The 25331-nt window shown below is 38.3% G+C and overlaps 1 protein-coding gene across 4 annotated transcripts; it reads right to left on the bottom strand.

Annotated features, from left to right (window-relative positions):
* Positions 1-98: 98 nt before the first annotated feature.
* On the bottom strand, positions 99-17010 carry atl2 (atlastin GTPase 2). Of its 4 annotated transcripts, none has more exons than XM_053501916.1 (14): positions 16888-16989; positions 11597-11653; positions 11162-11502; positions 10823-10957; positions 10629-10733; positions 10452-10502; positions 7740-7796; positions 7504-7596; positions 7285-7423; positions 7076-7203; positions 4123-4179; positions 3621-3692; positions 2407-2838; positions 99-960 (listed from the first exon to the last, which is right to left on the bottom strand). In XM_053501916.1, exons 1-14 carry the CDS (start codon positions 16958-16960, stop codon positions 841-843), a joined length of 1860 nt encoding a protein of 619 aa, XP_053357891.1. In that variant the 5' UTR covers positions 16961-16989; the 3' UTR covers positions 99-840. The 4 variants fall into 4 exon arrangements, with proteins under 4 accessions (XP_053357891.1, XP_053357895.1, XP_053357892.1 ...); XM_053501920.1 differs by having other exon boundaries at positions 11597-11692; positions 16888-16910; XM_053501917.1 differs by lacking the exon at positions 11597-11653 and having other exon boundaries at positions 16888-17010.
* Between the last annotated feature and the right edge of the window lie 8321 nt (positions 17011-25331).

Raw genomic sequence — 25331 nt, 5'->3', positions numbered from 1 at the left:
GTGGATACTGCTTTAAAAGTAATATACATAAAATGAATGCAAGAGACAAGAGAGAGCTGTGCATAGTTAAAAAAACAACAAAAAAAAAAAACAGGAAAGCTATTTAAATATTTTTAATCACATAAAAAATAAATTACAACATCGCCTTAGAAGGCAGACGAAGCAAGTTATCCTACACATTGCAGTGCAGGCTTGTGTGTGATATGACCAAGTACTGTGGCAGTAGGTAAGCAGATGAATTCACATTTAAATTACCCAATTCTAAACTAACAGACGCAACCCATTTTCTAGAAATATAATTAAAATTATATTTATACATTCATATACATGCTGGGTATTATGATACATTTCTCTTCTACATTTCTGCATGGCTTTATAATGTGAAGAAGTGCCTTGAGTAAATAGGTCAGTTTTTAAACAAGTAAAAGTTCTGGAGTGAGCAGACATTGAACTGCCGCATTATTCCTGAATTCAACAACATTTAAATGTCAACATTTAATTTGTGTGTTTCTGAATATAAATTCAAATTGCACAAAATAATGATCCAAAAAGAGACAGACAATACATTGAACTGGTAAAACTGACAAAATAATGGTGGATTCATTTTTTTTTATATCTACTTCTGAAAGAAGAAGAAACAAAACCCACAGGAGGTATGCATATTATAATTATAGTGACAAAGCTTCAGTCACTTACTAAACGTGTGCATCATGTCTAGTCTGGGTTGTAAACTTTGGTTTTAATTCTGCAACCTAAGGGTACAAGAGTCCACAATAAAACTGTGCAAAAACACATTCTGTACACACTGAACATAAGAGACATGAAAGACATGGCAAGGGGTCAGTTGTTTTTTAACTTTGCAGTTTGCTTCACTTGTTCAGTCAGACTGGCTCTTATGGAGTTAACTACAGTCTGGCGCATATTTTCCTCCATGTATTGCTCAGTCATTGGCTTCAGCACCTGAAGAAAAGTAAAGACAATAAGAGAAAGTTGGCAACAGGAATATTATGAATATGTGAGAAGACAAAAATAGAGGCAGAAACATTTACAAGTCATGGAAGGAAGATCTTTAGTTTAGGAGGTGTTTGACATTTTTACTTTGGCGCAAACATCTGTGCATCAAGTACAAGTAGAACTGGTGTTGATAGGAATGCTATGTTAATAATTTGCATTTCCATTAAAATTATTGACCATGTTAGAATTAATGTCTAAATGTAGTTAATTTGGTGGTTGCAAGGATGAGTCTATACAAATCCGACATTTTACCACATATTATGCCACAACAACAATTTTCTACTGACAGAAACATGTCTAAATTCCTAAACATGAATATACAAGCACCACATTGAAAAGGAAGCTATTGAAGAAAAATAATGTTAGACATTTCATCTTGACCTTGTTAGAGTTGATTCAAAACTATAATCCGTTTGACTGCAGTTTATAAAATCCTACAAACATTTTACTACCTACAACCCTCTCAATACTGAGACATGTTATTGAGTATCGGATGACAGCATGGAGAACCCAATAAAGTAATACCTAGTAATGAAGGCATAAAATGTATATGTGGAACATTATAATAATAATGACACTGTATAAGCAGATGATGGAGTACTATTCCATGTTCTAAAGTGTACAAGCCTATTAACATCAGGCCAATGTGGATGCAGGGTTTCATCCTGCAAGCAGGAAGACAACGTGCTGGTTAAATGAAGGCCATATTAACTGATTAAAAAGGTAGAATCTGGTGTAGATTCTGTTTGGTTGGAACAACATAGTTATAAATAATGATGGGACGAGGTGGTATGTAAAAACAGTATACAACAAAAAAAGTCAGGACTGAGAGGGGGCATGAAGCGTGCTGCTTCTTTCAGCTGCAATGCAGTGATGCTAAAATAAACAAGGACTCCTTGACCCAGAGAAGGGACAGCCTATTGGAGAACATGATTCAAGTAGTTCCATGGGTCACCTAAACGTATGCAACATAACATCTGGTCCTCAAATTTTAAGTCATTACACTTAATATTTAACCGTCAAGAATATAAAGTAATTTCTTATTTTATATTTGCCTAATAGTTGGCTAACAACTGCTCTCTAGTTTAGTCAATATCAAATCAATAATTTACTCAGTTTATCAGGCATGTACTGATAGCTTTTTACTTCATAAACAGCTATATGCTTTAAAATGAATAATCATTTGGCTGTTAATGAGTTTCTGAAACTAAGTTCCTGAATTAAAATGGCGAAAGGAGCCAAGAATTACCTTACACATAATTATAAATGTTGACTTAAAGCCTGGAATACATAATGTGTAATAATTATTTTTTAATTAATGATATAAACATTTTAATTATTAGAGTTGAAAAAAAAAGGAAAAAAAAAGAAAATGGATAAATCTCCACCCACCTGCTCCCACAAGGCTTCTGCTGTAAGATCTATAGCCACGCCCACTTCTCGATATTCACCCGAATATCTCACATATGCCCATGCACACAGTGACATCAAAGACACCCCCATCACAAGGTTGGCCAGGGCAGCAATCAGTGATAAGCCAATGAACCCTGTTACAGTGGAAATTATGTACATGCCAAACATGACCGCAAACAAAGTTGCAGGCGTTCTTGCTGCATAGAAGATGTTCTTGCTTTCGTTGTGCTTGGTGAAATTAGAATAAACTTCATCAAGCTCAGACTCTAGCTGTTCCTGGTATCGTTGACTAAACTCAACTCCTCCCATTTTCTTAACTGCACGAAACTTCTGGACAGAGGTTTCCTTCAGCTCATCATGATAGCGCTGGAGGTCAACTGGTGCCATGTATGGTTTGTCTCCACCACATATCTACATATGGAGAAAGGTAGAAAGAAAAGTGTCAAGAAGAAATAACTAACTAAGTACCCAATTCCAATTTTTATACTCTACACTTCCATATACAACATATCCTTATTACCTACTGTATATTAAATCACTCTTACCCCTGTATACATGGACCCATACCTTTTTACTATTTACCACACTGTTATTTATTGTAAATAGGCAACTTATGCACTTCTGGTTAGATGCTAACTGCATTTCCTTGGCTGTGTACATGTACTTTGCACAATGACAATAAAAGTTGATTCTAATCTAATCTAAACATTGTGCTTCAGCGTTTGAGATGGAGTTATCCAGGCCACATTAAAACCTATTTTAGTACAATGCCCTCAAACTATTTTGAGTTATCTAGGTTACCTCGTCACATCACATCTAGGCTTTGTTAGAGAGATCATGTTATTACTCATTTTTGGACTACATTTATAAGGGTTACTTGAAATGGATGGATGGATGGTTCTGCACATTGGATGACGGATATTCATCCGCCATTTCTGTGGCAGTTATTTACAGGGTCGGGTTGCCAGCTCGATGCCTGATCGTATTTGAGCAATTGGGGTGAAGGACCTTGCTCAAACCAGGGACCTCCTGGTCCGTAATTTAACATCTTAACCACCTAGCCACCTCTGCCAGTGTCAAAATCTTTTGGTTTATTTAAAGATGTTTCCTATATACAGTATAACTGATTATAAATAAATAAATAAATATCCGGACAGAGACAGAGTACTTTATTAATCCTAAGGGAAAACTACCTGCTCCATAGTCCGGCTGTACGTGTCCTTTGCCCCAGCCACAGCTGTCAAGTTGTTGGCTTCAGCAGTTGCCTTGAGGATAAAAGCCCAGTGAGTAAGTAATTTGAAATAAAAATAAATGACAGTCTTTCTAATAAAGTATGGTCACATGGCAGCCATCTTGGCAAAACTTCCAGGAAGTTGGATTTTTAGTCATACAAGACCCAGTTTCCCATTTACCAGAATAAGAATTTACCAATATACAAAAAATTCACATATACAAAAATATACAAAAGAATCCCTGACACTGATTTGCTATCAACATAAAAAAAAATGCAAATAAGTGCACTTTGACTTAAATCACAAAAGTAAAACATTTGTTTTTAAACTTTTGTTAAAACTTATTTTTTCAATAAATAATTGAGCAATGCACTCTACAGTCATGTCACTTTAGGACTTTAGCATACATAACATCCTAACCAGCACAGCAATTGGATCTTTTACTACAGGGGAAAGTACATACCTGCAACATGGACTTGGGATGAGGGAGCTCCTCACCTTGGTAGATTTTGATGTATGCCTAAATACAAAAACAGCACGAATCAGATGTTTAGCTTGATTGGAAGTGCACTTCTGAAATGAATCATTAATATTGAATATATTCCACAAGTAAAAACTTTAGATGAGTTCTTAACTTTTCATTTATGTAAGTCCAGTCCCAAATGTATAACCAGATGCTTAACGTGCAGAAAAGATGCTAATAACTCAATCAAGAAACGTTGAATTTACAGTTATATCAAAATAATCAATAGGCTACAGGTATTAAACACTAATAAGCCACATTATATGAACCTGGCAAACAAATGCTTTCCATGCTTCTTATTTTGTTTAAATAGCTGCAATGAAATGACCACTACAGAGAATTAACATATGCAGCTAATCCAAGCAAGCAAGACACAGTAAGCAATACAATAGTCACAGCCATTAAAACAGCTGAAGTTTATTACAATCAGTAATCCACTCTGTGTGGACATCAATTTCCTCACTGAAAGTCTACCCCCCCTGGGGTCTGGGTCTGGCTTCACAGTTTATTGGTGGTCTGACAGCAGCCTCACCTGATTAACCAATCCTTCATTTTTTATTATTCTTTTTTTAAATCAACTTTTAAATTTAACTTTACTTCCCCTGACATGGTTCTCACAAATCAGAGTTTGACGACACTATGAAGATGGTCTTAACTGATTGGTTAATGTTTAGACTTAAATGTTAAAAATTTTTTTTTTTAAGAAAGCCAACTCGGCCTGGGTTCCCTGCGAGCATGATGGGTAAATTGCAATACCATGTTTAACCACTCATTCACCACGTAACGTTAAACAAAGTGGGTTTTTTCCTTTATTAAAATTGGTGCTTATGAATTGTGCCATCTTATTGAAATACAGTCGTGGCCAAAAGTTTTGAGAATTACATAAATATTGGAAATTGGAAAAGTTGCTGCTTAAGTTTTTTATAATAGCAATTTTCATATACTCCAGAATGTTATGAAGAGTGATCAGAATTGCATAGTCCTTCTTTGCCATGAAAATTAACTTAATCCCAAAAAAACCTTTCCATTGCATTTCATTGCTGTCATTAAAGAACCTGCTGAGATCATTTCAGTAATCGTCTTGTTAACTTAGGTGAGAATGTTGACAAGCACAAGGCTGGAGATCATTATGTCAGGCTGATTGGGTTAGAATGGCAGACTTGACATGTTTAAAGGAGGGTGATGCTTGAAATCATTGTTCTTCCATTGTTAGCCATGGTGACCTGCAAAGAAACGCATGCAGCCATCATTGCGTTGCATAAAAATGTCTTCACAGGCAAGAATATTGTGGCTACTAAGATTGCACCTAAATCAACAATTTATAGGATCATCAAAAACTTCAAGGAAAGAGGTTCAATTCTTGGTATAAAGGCTTCAGGGCGTCCAAGAAAGTCCAGCAAGCGCCAGGATCGTCTCCGAAAGAGGATTCAGCTGCGGGATCACCGTGCCACCAGTGCAGAGCTTGCTCAGGAATGGCAGCAGGCAAGTGTGAGCGCATCTGCACGCACAGTGAGGCGAAGACTTTTGGAAGATGGCCTGGTGTCAAGAAGGGCAGCAAAGAAGCCACTTCTCCCCAAAAAAAAAAACATCAGGGACAAATTGATCAGAAGGTATGGTGAATGGACTGCTGAGGACTGGGGCAAAGTCATATTCTCCGATAAAGCCTGTTTCCGATTGTTGGAAAAAGGCTTGTCTGGAGAAGAAAAGGTGAGCGCTACCATCCGTCCTGCGTCATGCCAACAGTAAAACATCCTGAGACCATTCATGTGTGGGGTTGCTTCTCATCCAAGGGAGTGGGATCACTCACAATTTTGTCCAAAAACACAGCCATGAATAAAGAATGGCACTAAAACACCCTCCAACAGCAACTTCTTCCAACACTCCAACAACAGTTTGGTGAAGAACAATGCATTTTCCAGCACGATGGAGCACCGTGCCATAAGGCAAAAGTGATAACTAAGTGGATCGGGGACCAAAACGTTGACATTTTGTGTCCATAGCCTGGAAACTCCCCAGATCTGATAAAAAGATTATGAAAGAATGGGTTGCTATCAGTCAGGATTTGGCCCAGAAGTTAATTGAGAGCATGCCCAGTCGAATTGTAGAGGTCCTGAAATAGAAGGGCCAACACTGCAAATACTGACTCTTTGCATAAATGTCATGTAATTGTCGAAAAAGGCCTTTGAAACATATGAAGTGCTTGTAATTATATTTCAGTACATCACAGAAACAACTGAAACAAAGAAAAGCAGTTTAGCAGCAAACTTTGTAAAAACTAATATTTGTGTCATTCTCAAAACTTTTGACCACGACTATACGCTATCGTGCATGCACTAACAGATAATAGTAAACAATTAAGTCAGCTGTGATAAAAATATGGTTTGTAAAACAATTCTTCAACATGGCATTACAAGTACCATGAACAGCTGTATAAATTGAGTGTTATTCTTTAAACTCCTGCTGCAGCAACCCTTAGTATAAAGCCTACTTTGGTCTAGTAAGACATAGATCCTATACCAACAACAGTACGTGCAATGCAGAAAAAAAAAATTTAAAACACCATGTCAACGGTCCACGCACATTCACACACCCATCCAGTCCCTTTAAAACCAATCTGCCTACTTGCAAGTTTGTTTGTTTTTTGGCTAAGGATGACAAAGAACACACAAAACATTATGCACAGTAACTGAAGCTCAGGGTCGACCCCAGGACAGTAAAGCTGCTTCCATATAGAACTTTTCGGATTTCACACTAGGTGGATTAAAAGTGTCAAGAGACTATTATATCTCAAACGGATTGACTATTATATAACAAACAGATTTTGTTTTAGTACAAGATATTAATACAATGCATATTGTGTTTATAATTTATATGTTTATAAAATAAGCCTAACCTTGAAATATTCCAGTAGGTCCCTGCATGTCACCTTGGCACCATTTATCTCTTTCTCCACCAGGTTCTCAGGGGCCAGCAGTAAGGGTACCAGTTTCAGCAGCTCGTTCTTAAAATCACTATCAATATCTGTAGCCGTGTTGAAAGATTAAAATACAATATTTTGGGTATGTGTGCATTTTTTCGTTTAGTAAGGAAGAATAGTTCAACCTTTAAGTCTGCCATCGAAGTTGGGGTTGGTTGCAACTTTCAGGCCTGGGTGAGGCAGCAGAAAACAGTCAATGTTTGAGAAACATGAGTGGATATGTTTTCTCACATTCTGTAGCTCTTCATGCTGGTTTTGCTTCACCTAAACAATTAACACAAACAACTCTTACTTATGTTTTCTTGTGCATTGAGAAGTTGTAAAATTTGTTCTTCATAACTTACCTGCAGCCGCCGTTCCAAGAAGCGATTCCCTCCATCTAGTCCATACTCATGTTCATAAGGGTAACACCAGTCTCTAATTAGAAACAGCAGTTTCTGAAACAAGACAACCATTAACAAAAAAATGTGTTTATAATATTTTATCAATTATCTAAATCAAACATCTTAAATAAACAGACATAAACAGTAATTTGCTAAGCAAGAACAAGTTACAAACCAACAATCAAAGTATTTATTACCTGAAATGGCTTTTCATAGACCTCCTCCATTGCCAAGCGACCATATTCGGTAAAAAGCTATTTAAAAAAGAAATATATATAAAATACTAGTTGAAGTACCAGTCATTGAAAAGAGGGGAAAAGAGTTTGTACAAATAGATAAATGCTTAAAGCTAAAAATAATTTGATCAGCTTCAATGTTGTTGTTGGTCTTTCGGCTGCTCCCGGCAAGGGGTCGCCACAGCGGAATATCCAGTCCGCACAACAACTTGGCACAGGTTTTACGCCGGATGCCCTTCCTGACACAACCCTCCCATTTTATCCGGGCTGCATCCTGTGGCTGGGGGGTTTGGGCACTGGCTGGGAATCAAACCCAGGCCTTCCGCATGGCAGGCGAAACACCTACCACTGAGCCACCAGTCAGCTTTTATGTAATCCGTGATATTATTTCAGGTTGAAGCTCACGTACACATCTGTCTACCTTTCTATATGGCAAAACTCGAACACAAAGAAATACAATTTTGTAAGATTGACTATCTTACACCTTGTTTATGCAAAGTTGTACTTCCTTTGTCGTCAGCCAAATACACTCCCTGTTCAGTAATTTAACAGAAGATTTCCTGAGATTGGTGATGAGACAGTTTAAGGTCCTCCAAAGTATAAATTGTAAATATATCTTCAAAAGAGCAAGTTCTGAGCAATGTACAGACAAAACTCTTCTTTCACATATAGACAGTTTATATTAGGCTGATTCGGAGGGCCAGCTCTGTTCTAGGATGCCCTCTGGACCCAGTGGAGGTGGCTGAGAATGGTGGCTAAGCTGTCATCCCTGTTGGATAACATCTCCCACCCCAGGCAGGAGTATTTGACAGCACTGAGCAGCTCCTTCAGTGGCAGGCTGCTGCACCCACGATGTGGGAAGGAGAGATGCCGCAAGTCTTTTTTACCAACTGCTGTCAGACTGTACAACTTAGACTCTGACCACATACGCACAAGCAAACGCACAAACGAACAAACACACACATCAAATACACCATTGTAGTTATGTGCAATATTATGAAGGAACATTTTAAACTTTATAGTGATGTGCAATATCTCCAGTCATGTGCAATACTATGGTGAAACGTGCAATTTTTCTTTCTGTCTCGGGGAACCACCATAACTGGGCAAAGTGCAATTTAAAACATTTAAAACATTTAGAATATTACTGTAAATGCCTGTCATTCACTTTCTGTATGTATACATATATTCATTGAGTACAAACATTACTTAGTCAACTGTGTTTACTTATTGTCTAAATATATATTTATGTAAATATTTTTTACTACACAGATGTCCATATTTTATAGCCAGATTGTATAGTATACATTTATACAGTTAGTATTTGTTATTTTATTTTCCCTATTTTTATCTTATTTTACTTTATTCTGTTGTCTCTTAATTTTCACTTTGTACTGTCCACTTGCTGCCATGGCAAAACAAATTTCCCACTTGTGGGACTACTAAAGGTTTATCTTATCTTATCTTAGACATTTTCAGGCAACAATGTCACCCACAGGATCATTCCTAAATTTTAGATTCATATAAAAGTGATATGTGCCCACCTAGCATTAAGAGTTTAAATACAATTTAAGACTAATCTTAATTTTTTTTAATAGCATTGTAGCTGACGTGCTCACATTTTTGGTCATCTAGGTAAAACTGCCTGAAAGTACCATAAAAAATATATTAAAAATAAAAAGATCTTATATTAATACCAAAAATCATGAATTCTCTTAAGGGTAAATGAGTAAATCCCCACAGCTCACTCACTCATCGTCTATACCGCTTTATCCTGTATACAGGGTCGCGGGGGGCCTGGAGCCTATCCCAGGAGGCTTAGCGCACACACTTGGACAGGGTGCCAATTCATCACAGGGCACACACACACACACACACACACACACACACACACTTATTCACACACTACAGGCAATTTGGGAACAGCAATTAGCTTAATCTGCAGGTCTTTGGACTGCAGGAAGAAATCGGAACACCTGGAGGAAACCCACCAAACACAGGAAGAAAATGCACTGAACTCCATGCACACAGAGACGGAAACCGAGCCTGGTCGGGAATCAAACCCGAACCCTGGAGGTGCAAGGCGACAGTGCTAACCACTACACCACCGTGCCGCCAAATCCCCACAGCTGCACTCAAAAATTTTGTGGAAAGCCCCCTCAGAATTTTTCAGCTTATATTAATAGCAAAGGGTAGGGCTAAATCTGGAATGTGATGCTTAAAAACCATATCTGGGCGTGATGGCCAACAACAATGAGGCTTTGTGTCTGAATGCTGTGAGTGACTTTTACCTCTGGTGATTGGACAGAAATTAGTGTAGATGGTGCCAATAAATAAAGTCATGATATAAGATTACATTTGACTCTGTAAACTTTAAAATTTGGCAGAAAAAAAAATTGTATTAGAAAATATAGGTATACAGGGTAACCAGATAGGGTGTCTTTCGCTTGAAGAGTAATTGAATGTTTAATTACAATTTTCTCCTTTTTTTTTTTTTTTTTTACATTTGAGGTTAGCCCAAAATGTGCAAATATCCAAATACATTTTTAACATTGTCTCATAACTCTGGTTGAGACAAGTACAAAGGAAAAATGTTCACAAGAAAATTTATGTAAGAAAACATGTTAAAATCTGACCATGGGTTTTGCTAGGTCACCACACACATACACACACCTGGAGATGCTGTAGGTCATCTTCTTGAATATTTTGCGAGAGATTATAAACCTAGAGCAAACAAAGGGAACACATTGCAAACATATTAACAAACACACACCCAGTAACCACCCAGACTTGCAAACATGCCTGAAAACATATGTTAGATGATCTTTCTACTGTCAATCAAAAACACACCTGTATGGAGCTGGTCATAGTGCTGAGGGCAAAAACCGTAGCACAGTCTTTAATAGTGGATTGACTATCAAAAGCTCCCTGAGTATCAACCAACAGGAGAGCAACCTAAAAAAGAAGTAGTTTGGGTTGGACACTATTTGAGGACAAACAAGTTGTGAACTGAACAGATGATGAGTAATGAAGGAACAACTTACCTTACTGCCATCAGTTTTGTCCACAACAAACACTTCACTCCAGGCCTGGATTCCTGTTGTCTCTCTCTCACAACCACCCCTCCAGGAGAAACCTGTTAATGGCTCATCATCTCCTCCCATCCATGACTCAGATGACTAGAGAATATATCAAAAACAAGACCTGCATTCTTATAACGGCCTATAACTTTTTTTATATTGAAGAATATTAACAGGCCAGGCTGGTTTTGCATTTCAAGAAAACACTTATAGCATGCCAGTTAAGACAAGGGCCTTATTTACTGACAGCATGCAGATCATTTAAGGACATGTTAACAACATGCTGGAGTAAGAAACGCTAACCTGATTGTGCATATAGCGTAGCATGAAGTCCAGTAGGAAGGATTTGCCCTTGCGAAAAGCACCAGCCACAGACAACACAACCACATTTAGGTCTTTAATGTGATCTTGCATTAGGATCTTCTCCAATGCCACTTCATCCAATTCAAACTTATGGTCGTTCCCATTTGCAACAACTATCTGTATTGGCCGAGCTGCTTTTGGTACCAACTCTTCCTCCTCGGGTTTGAGATCTTCCTCCACAGCACACGGAGCATCTCCGTTTGTGTTTGGGCTGAAGTCATCCGCCCTGCTTGACCCACGGGAAGGACGACACAGTGGCACCTCCTCTACGCCAGTCATATCTGTGTAAATAACACAAGATATACAAAAAGCTCTGTTGGCATTAATATGGCAAAAAAACAGCTCTGCAGAGTTACAAAGAGAAACGTTACTTACTGAAACTGTGGTCAAATATATGGCTGCTGTCTTGCACTATTTGCACAGTCTGTGGTCCTGTGCAGATTCATAGTGTATTGCACGTCATCATTATCACTGCATATACACAGTAGTATACCAATATAAACATAAAAGACTGTCTTGAAGCTATTGCTGTTAATGTAACAGCAAGGCACAGAGCCATACATGCCACAGAGAGTTTATTTATAGACGATGGAAATCTAATGAGACCAAGTTCTTATTAATAACCATGGAGTCTTTTACTTGCTTCCAGAGGATCAAAAGCATCTGCTCAGTGCTGAGGAGGTCATGACAGTCTGACCGGGATAAAACGGTTGTTTCTATTTGACTAAGCCAGCACTCCTTTAGATTTACCTCCAATAAACCATATTCCTGTTCTCACGACTCCCTTTATAAAACTACAGAACAAGATCATGGCCTGGTTCACAATAGCAAGACACTTACAGACTACCTGCATGTCTGAGAAATACAACCAATTAATTACTGAGCATAGAGACAATGGGTGCATTTACATTAATAAAATAAGCTAATGACTAAACAATATCTGCTTTAGGCAAGAAGTCGATCACTGTGCTCAAAACACTTGAGTAATCTAATAATGAGAAAACTCTAAGACTACAAGAAAGTCCAAGTCATACAAATAAGAAGATTTATTTTACTATTATTATAAGAAATAATTTAAAGGTTGTTTTACTTGCATTCGTTAGAATCACCTTTAAAGAAACAAAAGAGACTGTCCTTGGCCATATGATCGCAATTTTAGGTTTTGGATAAAAATTTCTTTATTCTTTATTAACATACTTTGAAAGTAGGCTTGCTCTCTCCTAAAGCAAATAATCATATGCAATTCATAGACTCACTCATTCATTGTTTACACCACTTTATCCTGTATACAGGGTCCTGGGGGGGCCTGGGGTCCGTTCTTCGTACGTCGCTAACTCAGTTAGCTGGATTTGATTGTTGTGGATTTGACCTGATCTTGGATTGTTTCGTTCTTCGATGCGCTTCTAGCATTTTTTGTCATAGCAACATATCCGTAAGCTTGAACCTGCTCGGGAGCAGGTTTATTTCATGTAAACAGGATTTAGCCTGCGCTCCTGCCAGGTTATGATTGGTTGAAATGGCTAGGTCACATCTGATTGGTTAAAGAGCATGACCGACTCACGTGGAAAAAGTATATGCCCCCTGCCATGGACTTACCCCCACCCACACACACACACACACATAATCGCTATTAAATATTATATATGAACATAAATTCATAGGTTTATTATCAAATATGATATTACTATTATAATAAACCCTAGGCACGAGACAGCCTTCAAGACCATTAATACAAATTCTTGTATAATGTTTATTTTGTAACATTTATTTTTCAGGGGTTTGTCATAAAAATATGCTAATAAATATTTATATATATTAAAAATTAATATTTTATAATGATAAATTGGACAAAACTAATTTTATTATAAAATAACCAATATAAAAGTATACATAATATTTCTATTTTTTCATATACAACATATTTATTTTCATATTGCTTATTTTATTTTATTGTCTCATGTAATTTGTAAACCATGAAATTTATGTTCTAATATAATATTTGATAGCGATTATGTAGGGGGGGGCAATCCATGGCAGGGGGGGCATTTCAGCGCATAACACGTGTTACAAAAAAAGTTGAGCCGCTCTTTTTCCATTTCGTCAACCAATCAGAGGGCTTGTGATCAGTGTTTCTACTGTCGATCATATCGCCTTCTAAACCAACGCACGAGCGCACAATAATCCTAGACAACTCAATCCAGCTATACTAATCATCAACAACAGGTGAGCTCGAAGAACCGACTTAGCCGGATCGTAATTAGCACGATGATCTCATCTTAGATGTGTCAATTCATCTCGGATGTGTCAAGCGACGTACGAAGAACGGACCTCTGGAGCCTATCCCAGGGCACGAGGCAGGAAACACTCTGGACAGGTTGCCAATCTATTCCAGGGTGCAACACACACTACGGGCAATTTGGGAATGCCAATTAGCCTAATCTGTATGTATTGGACTGTGGGAGAAAACTGGAGTACCTGGAGGGAACCTACCAAGCACCCTTTTATATGTGCTTTTATTTTCTCAATTTGTTGGTTCATACTGAGTCCTAGTGGTATTTAGTAAAAACAAGGCAGCGATGGCATCCTTATAATGGCCACTTCTCCAAAAACATTTATTGTAAAGTTCAGAAAGCCATGAGACACTTATAGCACAAACTCTGGGAGATGTTAAACAGTTAATTCTGGTCCAATAATTCCAGTAGACAAGTGGCACTCTGAGGGCGTAGATTTTGTTTAACTGTATCGTATTCACCATGTAAAATTCCAGCATCACCACCGAAACCTTTTAAAAACAAACAATTTTAAAAAATGAAAAATTTAATAAATAACCTACAACAATTAAAAAAAAAAAATTAAAAAAAATGATCAGAAGAATATGGAAAAAGCAAAGCCAATTTCACCAAATGCACATTTTACAGAAATCTACAAATTACTGCGTTATCGAACTGATTATCCAACTCAGTGAGCAAGGCTTCTTTAGAATGCATTTTCACTCACTGAGCAAACAAATAATGTATTGGCCATACAATTTCTGAAATGTCAGCTGCCTGGCTGTTTTTAATTTGTTTTTGCTTATTGATTTATAAAACTGTTGTTCAAACCATATTGCACTCGCAATCATGCGGTTGTATGCAAAAGATTTCCTGTTGCACTTGGCCTGCAGCATCTTGCTTACAGCAATACTAGAGCCACTATCAACATGTAATCAAGCGAGACTGCTGGTAATACAAGTAATAATTAATTACAATTAAAACACACCAATACATCTATTGCCTTAAACAGCAACCGCTCAGAATGTAATTACAAATCAAAACGGAATGCCACTGAATAGCATTAAAAAGACAAATATACACAGATATAAGCTGACATTTCATTTTAAGCTCGACTCAACATTAGAAACCTATAGCCGTAGAACTTTATACAGCAAAATATTACTTTTATATTATGATTCAAATTTACACATAATACAATCTTCCATCTAGCTGTCTTCAAGTATGGACAAGATAAAAGGTGAGCCATTCTTCCGCATTCCAGCTGTTTTTTGCACAATTATGTGATTTGGCACCCATCAATAATATAGAGCTTGGGGGGTGAACCGAAGATGAACCGGTTGTTTGTAACCAGAATTGGCAGGTTGTCAGTTTCACTGGCAAAGACGACGGATTAACCGATCAACCTCAGAAATAGATGGTTCTGTACGTCCATTTTTTATGACATTACATTGTAAAAAATTGCTTTAAAAGCCTTCTAACTACCTATTCTCCAAATTATGTGAGTTAGTCTCAATCCCACTCATTACACCTGCTTACACAAGTCGCACATGACCGTGAGCACAAATTAGTCGAAAATCACGTGCAACAGAAGCCCTGCATAGATGTGTTAAAGCTACATGTGACAGCGTGCTCAGAGCCACTCAACCTTTTTCTATTTTTTTCCTACTTCTTTTTCACATTTTTATCCCACATGCAAGGAGTGAATTATATGCCAAGTTTGTTTAGAAATAATAATTATGGAGGATGACAGAGATACGCGCCGCTGCTAAGTCAAATCTTAAACAATTGCATTTGAAGTTATTTCATATTCTTTTAAAAGTGGCACTTAGTCTATTTAAGTGAGAAAAACGATGTTATAAGGAATGGGCTACATTTTATTGATTATTAATCTTTTAAGGTATATACACAATATTGAATCTCTATTCTAAGCGAATCAGCACCTAGGTATCGTGATAGTACCATATTGGGAGGTAACTGATGATTCCCATCCCTACAGTTAAATTCATCCTTCTCCTGATAAAAAGCCAGCTTGGTATGAACTACCAGTTGCTAAAACAAACACACACACACAGAGAAATGTGGTCTGCTGCTTTAAGATCATCTTTACCTTAACACTAAGGGTTTCTAATGACCTGTGTGTGGTATTCTGGAAAAGTTTACAATGTAGCATTCGCAGCAGTAATTTAGAAACTATTATAATATTAAATTAGGAGCAAATTCCAGATCGTGATTTTGTTAGCAGCCTTAATATCTGTAATCGCATTGCTGTGCAGTTAAAGCCCATGCTGATGCAGAGGTTAATACAGAGCTCCTGGGATGTTTACTGTGTCGCTCTGCTGCTCCACTTTCTATTCCCGGCTCGCGGAGCCTCGCGCTAAACCCTGCGCTTTAGCCGCCATAAACCTGCACCCTGTCCACCTCTACATTTGGCCTTTTCCGCTCTTTTAGAGGACACAAATCAAAAACTGACTCAGAGCCAAGCGTCTCCCTTCGTTCGCATTCTGTCTGGATTCGAGGGTCAGTGCGAGACCAAGGACGAGGCAAAGAAACCGATCCTGCAGTAACTCGAGCCGGAGAAACTTCAGAAACCCTCACACAGGCTCTGCTACAAGGAGGATCAACATCATGTTAAAACCATTCCAACCACTCACAATAACGTCACCAAAGCTCCACTTTTAATGATTAAAAACACCACTTGTGAGTGAGGAGAAAGCGCGGATGCCACTGGGCCAAGTTACTGTGCGCGCACACGCGCACACACAGTGTGAGTTGCAGTGTCAGTTTGCCTAACACGAGCCACATTTGATATTCTCGGACTGTTGCGAAACGATCTTAACTCTTAACACACTAAACTGAACACAAATTAAAGTAAAGACATTGCCTTTTTAAAACATAAACATACATATTATTGAATCCTCGATATTATACATACAGATTGTACTCTTGGAGTACACACACACACACACACACACACACACACACACACACACTACTGGCCACAAGCTTGTGTATGCTAAATCCACATGATCCTTTAGAGAGCTGGTGAAGTTCCTCCAGGAATACAAAGCTTTGTATTACACGCGAGCAACTTTCGGTTTACAAACACGGACACAAAATACCGCCGCAATAACACATGAGCTGTAGAAACCTTTCGGTGTGTTTGTGTGTGTGTCAAAGTGGAGCAAGAGGTTAGTTAAAGTTTGAGCTAAATTAGCTCACTGCGACAAGACGAGTGGACCTGCTGAAAACTTTCCCTATTTGTTAAAATTAACTTTACTCTAACACACAAATCGACAGCTTTCTACTTTTATCACCAAAAACTCTCACAAATATAACGGATACAGTATCGCACTAAACATATAACTTCAACCTATTTTTCCGTTCTCTTATTACCTTCGTCCAAATTGTTACTTATATGATTTGTCCCCAAGAATTCCTGATTTCTCTGTCCCCTGCGCTCCGCCATCTTGCTTAGTTAAAATATCCAGGCAGCGTGACGTTCGTAGCTCGTTTCCCTCTTTGAACTTGATCTTGCTTAGCCACGCCCCAACGACAAGCGCACGCGAACCGCGATGCGGGGCGTGACTGGTAAGAGGCGTGGTCTTAAATAAAAGGATTTCATTGGCTATTCTCTGTCATGTCTAATGACTTGCTGTTCGAATCACATTTCACAAGACATAAAATAAAATCATATCATATCGAAATATAAACTATATATAAATACATTTTAAACAACTTGCTAACTTACATGTTTTTACTGCATACCATAAATTCAGCTATATCAGACATTTTATATTATAATAGTAAAAAAATTATAATTTGAAGCTCCAGATAGACCCCCACAATGCTGTATACAGGATAAAGCGGTTTAGATGATAAGTGAGTGACAGTGAGCTTCAGATATTTGCACGCCTGCCATTGTGGTAATTTCCAACCAAAGGTTATTCATTTGGACTGTCGATATTTGATAAGATAATTGCTTATCAACCCAATACAATGGTAAAAACTGCATGAACCAGTCGACTACACCCTAGTTGTGTTGGACTTTCAGCTGTTCCATCGGCGAGACCGCTTGTGTCAAACTTGGCCCAAGTTTTACACCATATGCCCTTCTTGACAGAACCCTCCTATTTTATCCAGGCTCGGGACCAGCACTGCATCCAGTGGCTGGGGTTTAGGCCCTGGCTGGGAATCGAACACGGGCCTTCCGTGTGGCAGGCAAGAATCCTACAGGCAATATTGGTTTTCAAAACCTACATAGCATGAAATTTTTTTTTTGCAAAAAAAAAAAGGTAATCTACACAAGTCTTTGGAATTCTTACTAACAAAGGTCACATTTCTCTATGTAGAGGATGTGTTACAATGAAAAAATCCAATCAAACTGATCGAGCAAATGATATTAAACCTAAAATTTTACTATAGCTCATTTACTTTTGGGTAATCTTAAAATACTTTTTTAAGTAAATTTGGAGGTCTACATTACTCAATCACCATCTATACTGCTTTATCCTGTATTCATTCAGGCTCTCAGGGCTTAAGCCTATCCCTGGAGACTTAGGGCATGGGTCAGGGTACACCCTGGACACGGTGCCAATCTATCACAGGGCACACACACATACACTCACCCACACACTACAAGCAATTTGGAAATGCCAATTAGCTTAACCTGCAGGCCTTTGGGAGGAAACCAGGGTAATCAGAGTAAACCTACCAAGCATGGGGAGAACATGCAAACTCTATGCACACAGAGACGAGCCTGGCTGGGAATCAAACCCAGACCCTAGTGACAGTGCTAACCACTACACCACCGTGCCTCTGGAGGTCAGCCTGTCTAAAATATTCTTTTCAAGATAGTGGCAGCTGTTTTTTTTTAAGTGGTCATCTAAACTATAGGTTTAACTACAGATGGAGAAGTAAGGGTTGGACAACCAAAATCCAGTAGACCAGTATCAGTTAACCTTGTCATGGATTTTGTATGTCTCTGAAACTCTACTAGAGGTATGGTCACCATTCTTCCAAACGTTATTTCCTCTACTGGGAATTTCTCATAGGTGGTTAATTGTCCTGAGATCTATTGACTGGGACCGGCATAACATATGGTTAACAAAATTTTTATACTCTTTCAATTTGTGAGCTCTCATGCCTTGTGGATTAGGGGTTTGTTTTCATAGAAGAGATTGTTCCCATGAGGATATAACATAACATAGGATAAAGGTGATCAGTCAGAATAATTTTTTTATAGATTAACAATGATCTTTCATTCAAAGAGGACAAGCGGAAACACATCATATATGCAGAACAAATTTTGCAACACAGTAAGCTAATTGGTTGTCCATCAGTTTTATGAGAATGACAATCTTATTTACAGTTGACTTTTTGCTAGGTAGGGTAAGAAGGGAAGCGCATGAAGTGATGCAACCATCATGCATAGTGCCCACTGTACAAGCCCTGGAGGCAGTAATGTTGCTTCATTTGGTCAGGTTTAGATTCAGCAATGTTATGTGTTAATAAAATTAAGTCTTGAAGTATGCTACTTTTTTCTTCTTCTTTTGGCCGGGTGGTGTATACAATATGTTCAAAAAGTACAATTGTGTAAACAGGAACCTATGAGCAACTTATGAGTATGCCTTTAGATTCATTTAGGAAATCAGGATACTAATAACTTAAAGCTTGCATGTGGTGCCATCGTTAGCAGCAGTGAGCAATTTTCAGGTAATGAGAACACCAAACAGAAGTAGAGCATTGGGATGGATCAGGTAGTTCCAGAGAACAGAAGTATTCATGAAAATAGTGTCCCAGGTTACCTGAATTTAGGATATAATTAACACTAATATTAATACAATAATAAAAAAAGAGGCCACATCACATCAACACTGTTATAACAAGGTAACGACAGACAGAATGTGAATATTTGATATGTGAACATATCAAATATTAACATATTTGATATGTTTGATCTGTATAAATGAGTGAAAAACAATGCAACCAGAACGATTATACTGGCCTTATAATATTAAACCTTGTTGGTGGTTATAGAAAGAGCCTGAAAATAGGTTATAAGACAGCAAAAAAAAAAAAAAGGATCCTTAGAGACACTCCAATCTGGGTCTCTCTTGTGATGGACACTAATCCTTATTATGCATCTAAAAATACATATGCACTATCTGCAATGTTATTAATATTGACTATATATATATATATATATATATATATATATATATATATATATATATATATATATATATCATAACAAAGCGAACCAAGTCATACTGATTACTTTCGGACAATTTATATAGACATTTATACTAAACAGCAGTTATAAGCAAACACATACAGTGGGGGTAATAAGTATTTGATTCCCTACAGATTTTTTAAGTTTGCCCACTTACAAAGAAATGAAAGGTCCATAATTAAAAAAAAGCACATGATACAAATGTTATGAATTAAGTTGCATTTCAATGAGGGAAATAAGTATTTGATCTCCAAGCAAAACATGACTTAGTACTTGGTAGAGAAACCCTTGCTGGAAAGCACAGTGGGAAGACGTTTCTTGTAGTTGTTTACCAGATTTGCACACATCTTGGGATGCATTTTGATCCACTATTTCTACAGATTTTCTCTAAATGTTTAAGGTTTCTTGCCTGTTGCTTGGCAACTCGAAGTTACAGCTCTCTCTGTGAATTTTCTATTAGATTAAGGTCTGAAGACTGGCTAGACCACTTCATGACCTTAATTTGCTTATTCTTGAGCCACTCCTTAGTTGCCTTGGCAGTATGTTTGGGGTGATTTTCATGCCGAAAGACTCATCCACAACCCATCTTCAGGAGGTTCTCATCCAAAATTTTACAACACATGGCCTCATCCATTGGCCCCACCATTGGTGCAGCAAAGTCAATCTGTACTTTTAGCAGAAAAACAGCCCCAAAGCATAATGTTTCCACCTCTGTGCTTAACTGGCAGGACTGTGGTGTTTTAGTGTCATGGTCAGCATTTTTCTTCCTCCGAAAACAGCAAGTTGAGTTGATGACAAAGAGCTTAATTTTGGTCTCATCTGACCACATCAGTTTATCCCAATCTTTCCCTGTTCATTGGCAAACCTTAGACAGATCTGTACATGTGTCTTCTTGAGGAGGGGAAGCCTTGCTGCGCTGAAGGATTTCAATCCATGCAGGCGTATTGTGTTACCAGCGGTTTGTTTGGTGACTGTGCTTTCAACTGCCTTGAGATCATTCACAAGCTCCTCCTGTGTAGTCCTGGGCTGTCCCTCATTTTTCCCCATGATTATTCTTACTCCATGAGGTGAAATCTTGCATATAGGGCCATTAATGGTTACTTTGTATTTCTTTCATTTGTATATAATCGCTCCAGCAGTTGTCTCCTTTTCACCAAGCTTCTAGCTGATGGTCTTGTAGCCCATTCCAGCCTTGTGCAGGTCTAAAATCTTGTTCCTGACTTGCTTTGACAGCTCTTTGCTGTCAAAACCTCTTTTGTGAGGTTTGAATGGAAGATAGAGATTTTGTGGAAAGGTGGCTTTTATACACATACCACATTGTTTTTAGGAGCACCTTCTTAAATTAATATTCGTACCACAAGAGCACATAACCAGTCTGTGAGAGGCAAAATTATTGTTGGTTGGTAGGGGATCAAATACTTATTTCCCTCATTGAAATGCAACTTAATTCATGACATTTGTATCATGTGCTTTTTCTGGATTTCGGTTAATATTCTGTCTCAATCCTTTACTATAAACCTATAATAAAAATTATAGACCCTTCATTTCTTTGTAAGTGGGCAAACAGAAAATCTGTAGGGGATCAAAAACTTATTCCCCCCACTGTATCTGCTTGATTTTATAGTACTATAATAATCATTTGTGTGATAAACCTTGTAAAACAAGGTTGTAAAACAACTCTATCTCTCTCTCGCTCTCTCTCTAGTTTTACTTCTTATGGAAAGCTTAGGCCATTTGACCACATCGTTGTGCAAAATGCAAAGGAGCTTACCTGGAGGGGGTAAAATGCTCTGCTCCTTGGGAAGTAATATGGTCTAAGTAGAAAATATATAACTTCAATATTAAATTTTGTTGATTGAGATTAGAGTTTAACTTAATAACTTTGTTATTCAAAAGTTATCAATGGTAATAGAAAGAACTGTCCGACTACAATCCTGCTGTCACACACAATGTATATATATATATATATATATATATATATATATACACACTCACCTAAAGGATTATTAGGAACACCATACTAATACGGTGCTTGGCCCCCTTTCGCCTTCAGAACTGCCTTAATTCTGCGTGGCATTGATTCAACAAGGTGCTGAAAGCATTCTTTAGAAATGTTGGCCCGCCCGGATTGATAGGATAGCATCTTGCAGTTGATGGAGATTTGTGGGATGCACATCCAGGGCACGAAGTTCCCTTTCCACCACATCCCCAAGCATTTAAACGATGCCCAATTGGCACAAAGGGGCCTAAAGTGTGCCAAGAAAACATCCCCCACACCATTACACCACCACCACCAGCCTGCACAGTGGTAACAAGGCATGATGGATCCATGTTCTCATTCTATTTACGCCAAATTCTGACTCTACCATTTAAATGTCTCAACAGAAATCGAGACTCATCAGACCAGGCAACATTTTTCCAGTCTTCAACTGTCCAATTTTGGTGAGCTCGTGCTTTTGTAGCCTCTTTTTCCTATTTGTAGTGGAGATGAGTGGTACCCGGTGGGGTCTTCTGCTGTTGTAGCCCATCCGCCTCAAGGTTGTGCGTGTTTTGGCTTCACAAATGCTTTGCTGCATACCTCGGTAGTAACGAGTGGTTATTCCAGTTAAAGATGCTCTTCATAATTAGGGGACCATGATCAGATATACCTATAGCTCCATAATGACATTTGGTAATAAAAGGAAGAAGTCTCTTGTCTAGGAAAAAAGCATCTATATGGGAAAAGGTCTTATGAACAGAAGAAAAGAAGGAATATTCTCTGGAAATTGGGTTACGAAACCGCCAAACGTCAGCTATACCATATGTTTTGAGAAAAAGTTTAATTGACTGTGCTGATTTAGAAAGGGGAGCTTTTTTGGACGAGCTACGGTCTAAAACAGGGGAGAGTACACAATTTGTGTCGCCACCAAGAATAAGGTGGTGTGATGATATATCAGGTAAGAGAGAAAATATTTGAGAAGAATGCAGGGTTATCCCAGTTTGGTGCATAAATATTGGCCAGAATGACTGGGAGGAAATAAAGCTGGCCCACCACAATAACATATCGCCCCAAGGAATCAGCCTCTATACTAGTCATAGTGAATGGTGTATTTTTCTTGATGAGTATGGCCACACCTCTAGCTTTTGAATGGAAATTGGAGTGATATATCTGTTCCGCCCAAATCCCTCTGAGCCGGAAATGATCCGTTGTATGTAAATGAGTCTCCTGAAGAAATGCGATGTCTAAGTGACTTAACATTCCAGCTCACGAAATTAACTGAACAGCCATCCAGCCTTTTGGAAGTTTGGATAGCTGCCATCTTAAGGGGAAGTATTTATATGTATGAAATCCATAAAAGCAACTTGAAAGTGAGTGAAAATTGACATGGACATCTGACAGAATAAGTCTGGTAGAAAAAAACCTCCGGATAAACCAAATCATCACCTACAAGAACATGGTGAACAAAATACCCTGCAAAAACAAATCCACACATTAAGTGTTTGTTTGTGTTGGGAGCTCTACAGAGCCAACAGCTCACGCTCCCGCCAAACCCAACATACTAAAGTTACTCAAATAGCGCATTATGATATGTCGTAATATCTGCGGAATAAGATAGTAATAATAATGGTAATAACAATAAGGAAAACAGTTAAAGTAAGCCTATTGACACCGGCAAAGGCAATAATATTAGACGCTTCTCTTAAACTGCAACTAAGCAACACAAGCTCACAATTAAGAGCTATATTATAAATTAAAAGATATAATAAAATAGTAATAACAACAATAATAATGATAATGATAATAACAATAATACCAATAAAATAAATAAACCAAACACAAAAAAAAGTAGGGCAGGAAACCTTAACGATATATCAATAGTAAAATTAGTGATGTTTCCATCAGCAGCGAGACTATTAAGTAAATATTGTCATGTCAGAATTATCCGTGGAAAGTCTCCTGCTCATGACTGAACAGTACCCTTTACGTCCTCTGGGAGGAGCTAAAAACAACGCGAACAAAAGGTCACTGCTCCACTTAAACGCGGTCTAGGCTGGAAAACCGGTATAGGCCGGTATAGACGGATAAGTTAAGTGTTTTCATAGTTTTCAAGCCTCTGTGGGGATAATGTTCTTCCTGATATACCTCACGGCTTCCTCTGCATCTGTGAATACCTTTTCTCTCCCGTCATGTGAAACACGTAAACGGGCTGGGTATAGAATGCCATACCGGACGCCCTGATGATTGCGCAGTAGATTCTGAGCCTCGGTAAACGCGGCCCTGGCCTTGGCAACACTCGCAGTATAATCCTGAAAGATGGCAACTGATTCTCCGTTAAATCTCAGCGGAGCCCGAGCGCGCGCACGGCTCAACACTTCGACACAGTCTTGGTGATAGTGAAGTTTAGCCATAATGACACGCGGTTTTCCATCCGATCTTCTTTGAGCCTGAATTCTATGCAAGTGGTCCACAAGCACATCCTTCTCCAGTTGTAGTGTTTCTTTCAGCAGCCTCGAAACAAACACACTAGAGTTCGATCCCTCCGTCTCAGCCACCCCCACTATCCTGATATTGCATCTTCTCATCCTTCCCTCCATGTCCTCGCATTTCCCTCTTAGCTCGGCTACCTCTGTTTTCAAACAAGTGACCACAGATTTTAAAGTTGTCACCTCGTCTGAGCACGTTGATAGGCCGCCTTCCACCTCCTGTATCACGGTCTTTATCTCCTGTATTTCAGAGTGAAAGGCCGCCGCATTGTTTATAATTTCCCTTTTAACGGATTGTATCTCGTTCCTAAGGGCGCTGAAATCATCGGCAAGCGCATTTTTTAGTTCAGCCTTAATTACTGCCGAGATGTCTTCTTTTAATGAGCTAAGAATCTCGGATTTCAAGTCCTCAGAATCCATTTTCTCCGGACTGCCCGGAGGGGGTGGTGTTGCTCGGAACCGGGTGACGGTGGAGCACGAAGACAAGGCGACGTTGGGCCTAGTATTAGATGATGCGTCATATTTATATTTGCGTAGTTTTTCCTCCATTGACCCGCATGTTAATTTCCCTCTTATTTTAAAGTAAAATCATATAAAATTTTATATAGTGTTTTCATAAAATAAAGCGCTTATTTATATAAAAAAACAAGAGTTCGGCGAGAGCACGAGCCAAACACGTCCTACCCCATTGCCACGCAAGAGTGCCCCCACCCCCAGTCAAAGATGCTTTTCTATCAGCTTGAATCAGTCGGCCCATTCTCCTCTGACCTCTAGCATCAACAAGGCATTTTCGCCCACAGGACTGCCGCATACTGGATGTTTTTCCCTTTTCACACCATTCTTTGTAAACCCTAGAAATAGTTGTACGTGAAAATCCCAATAACTGAGCAGATTGTGAAATACTCAGACCGGCCCATCTGGCACCAACAACCTTGCCATGCTCAAAATTGCTTAAATCACATTTCTTTCCCAGCAATGTGATTGGTTGATTAGATAATTGCATTAATGAGAAATTAAAAAACAGGTGTTCCTAATAATCCTTTAGGTGAGTACATGAGTATATATATATTATATATAATTATTTTTTATTATGTTCTTATATGCAAATACAACAGTTAATTATACAGTATATTAAGTTTGT

Source organism: Clarias gariepinus, chromosome 8, assembly GCF_024256425.1.
Source record: "Clarias gariepinus isolate MV-2021 ecotype Netherlands chromosome 8, CGAR_prim_01v2, whole genome shotgun sequence".
Lineage (NCBI taxonomy): Eukaryota > Metazoa > Chordata > Actinopteri > Siluriformes > Clariidae > Clarias > Clarias gariepinus.
The sequence above is the reverse complement of the archived record's forward strand: the minus strand, read 5'-3'. Positions and strand labels throughout refer to the sequence as shown.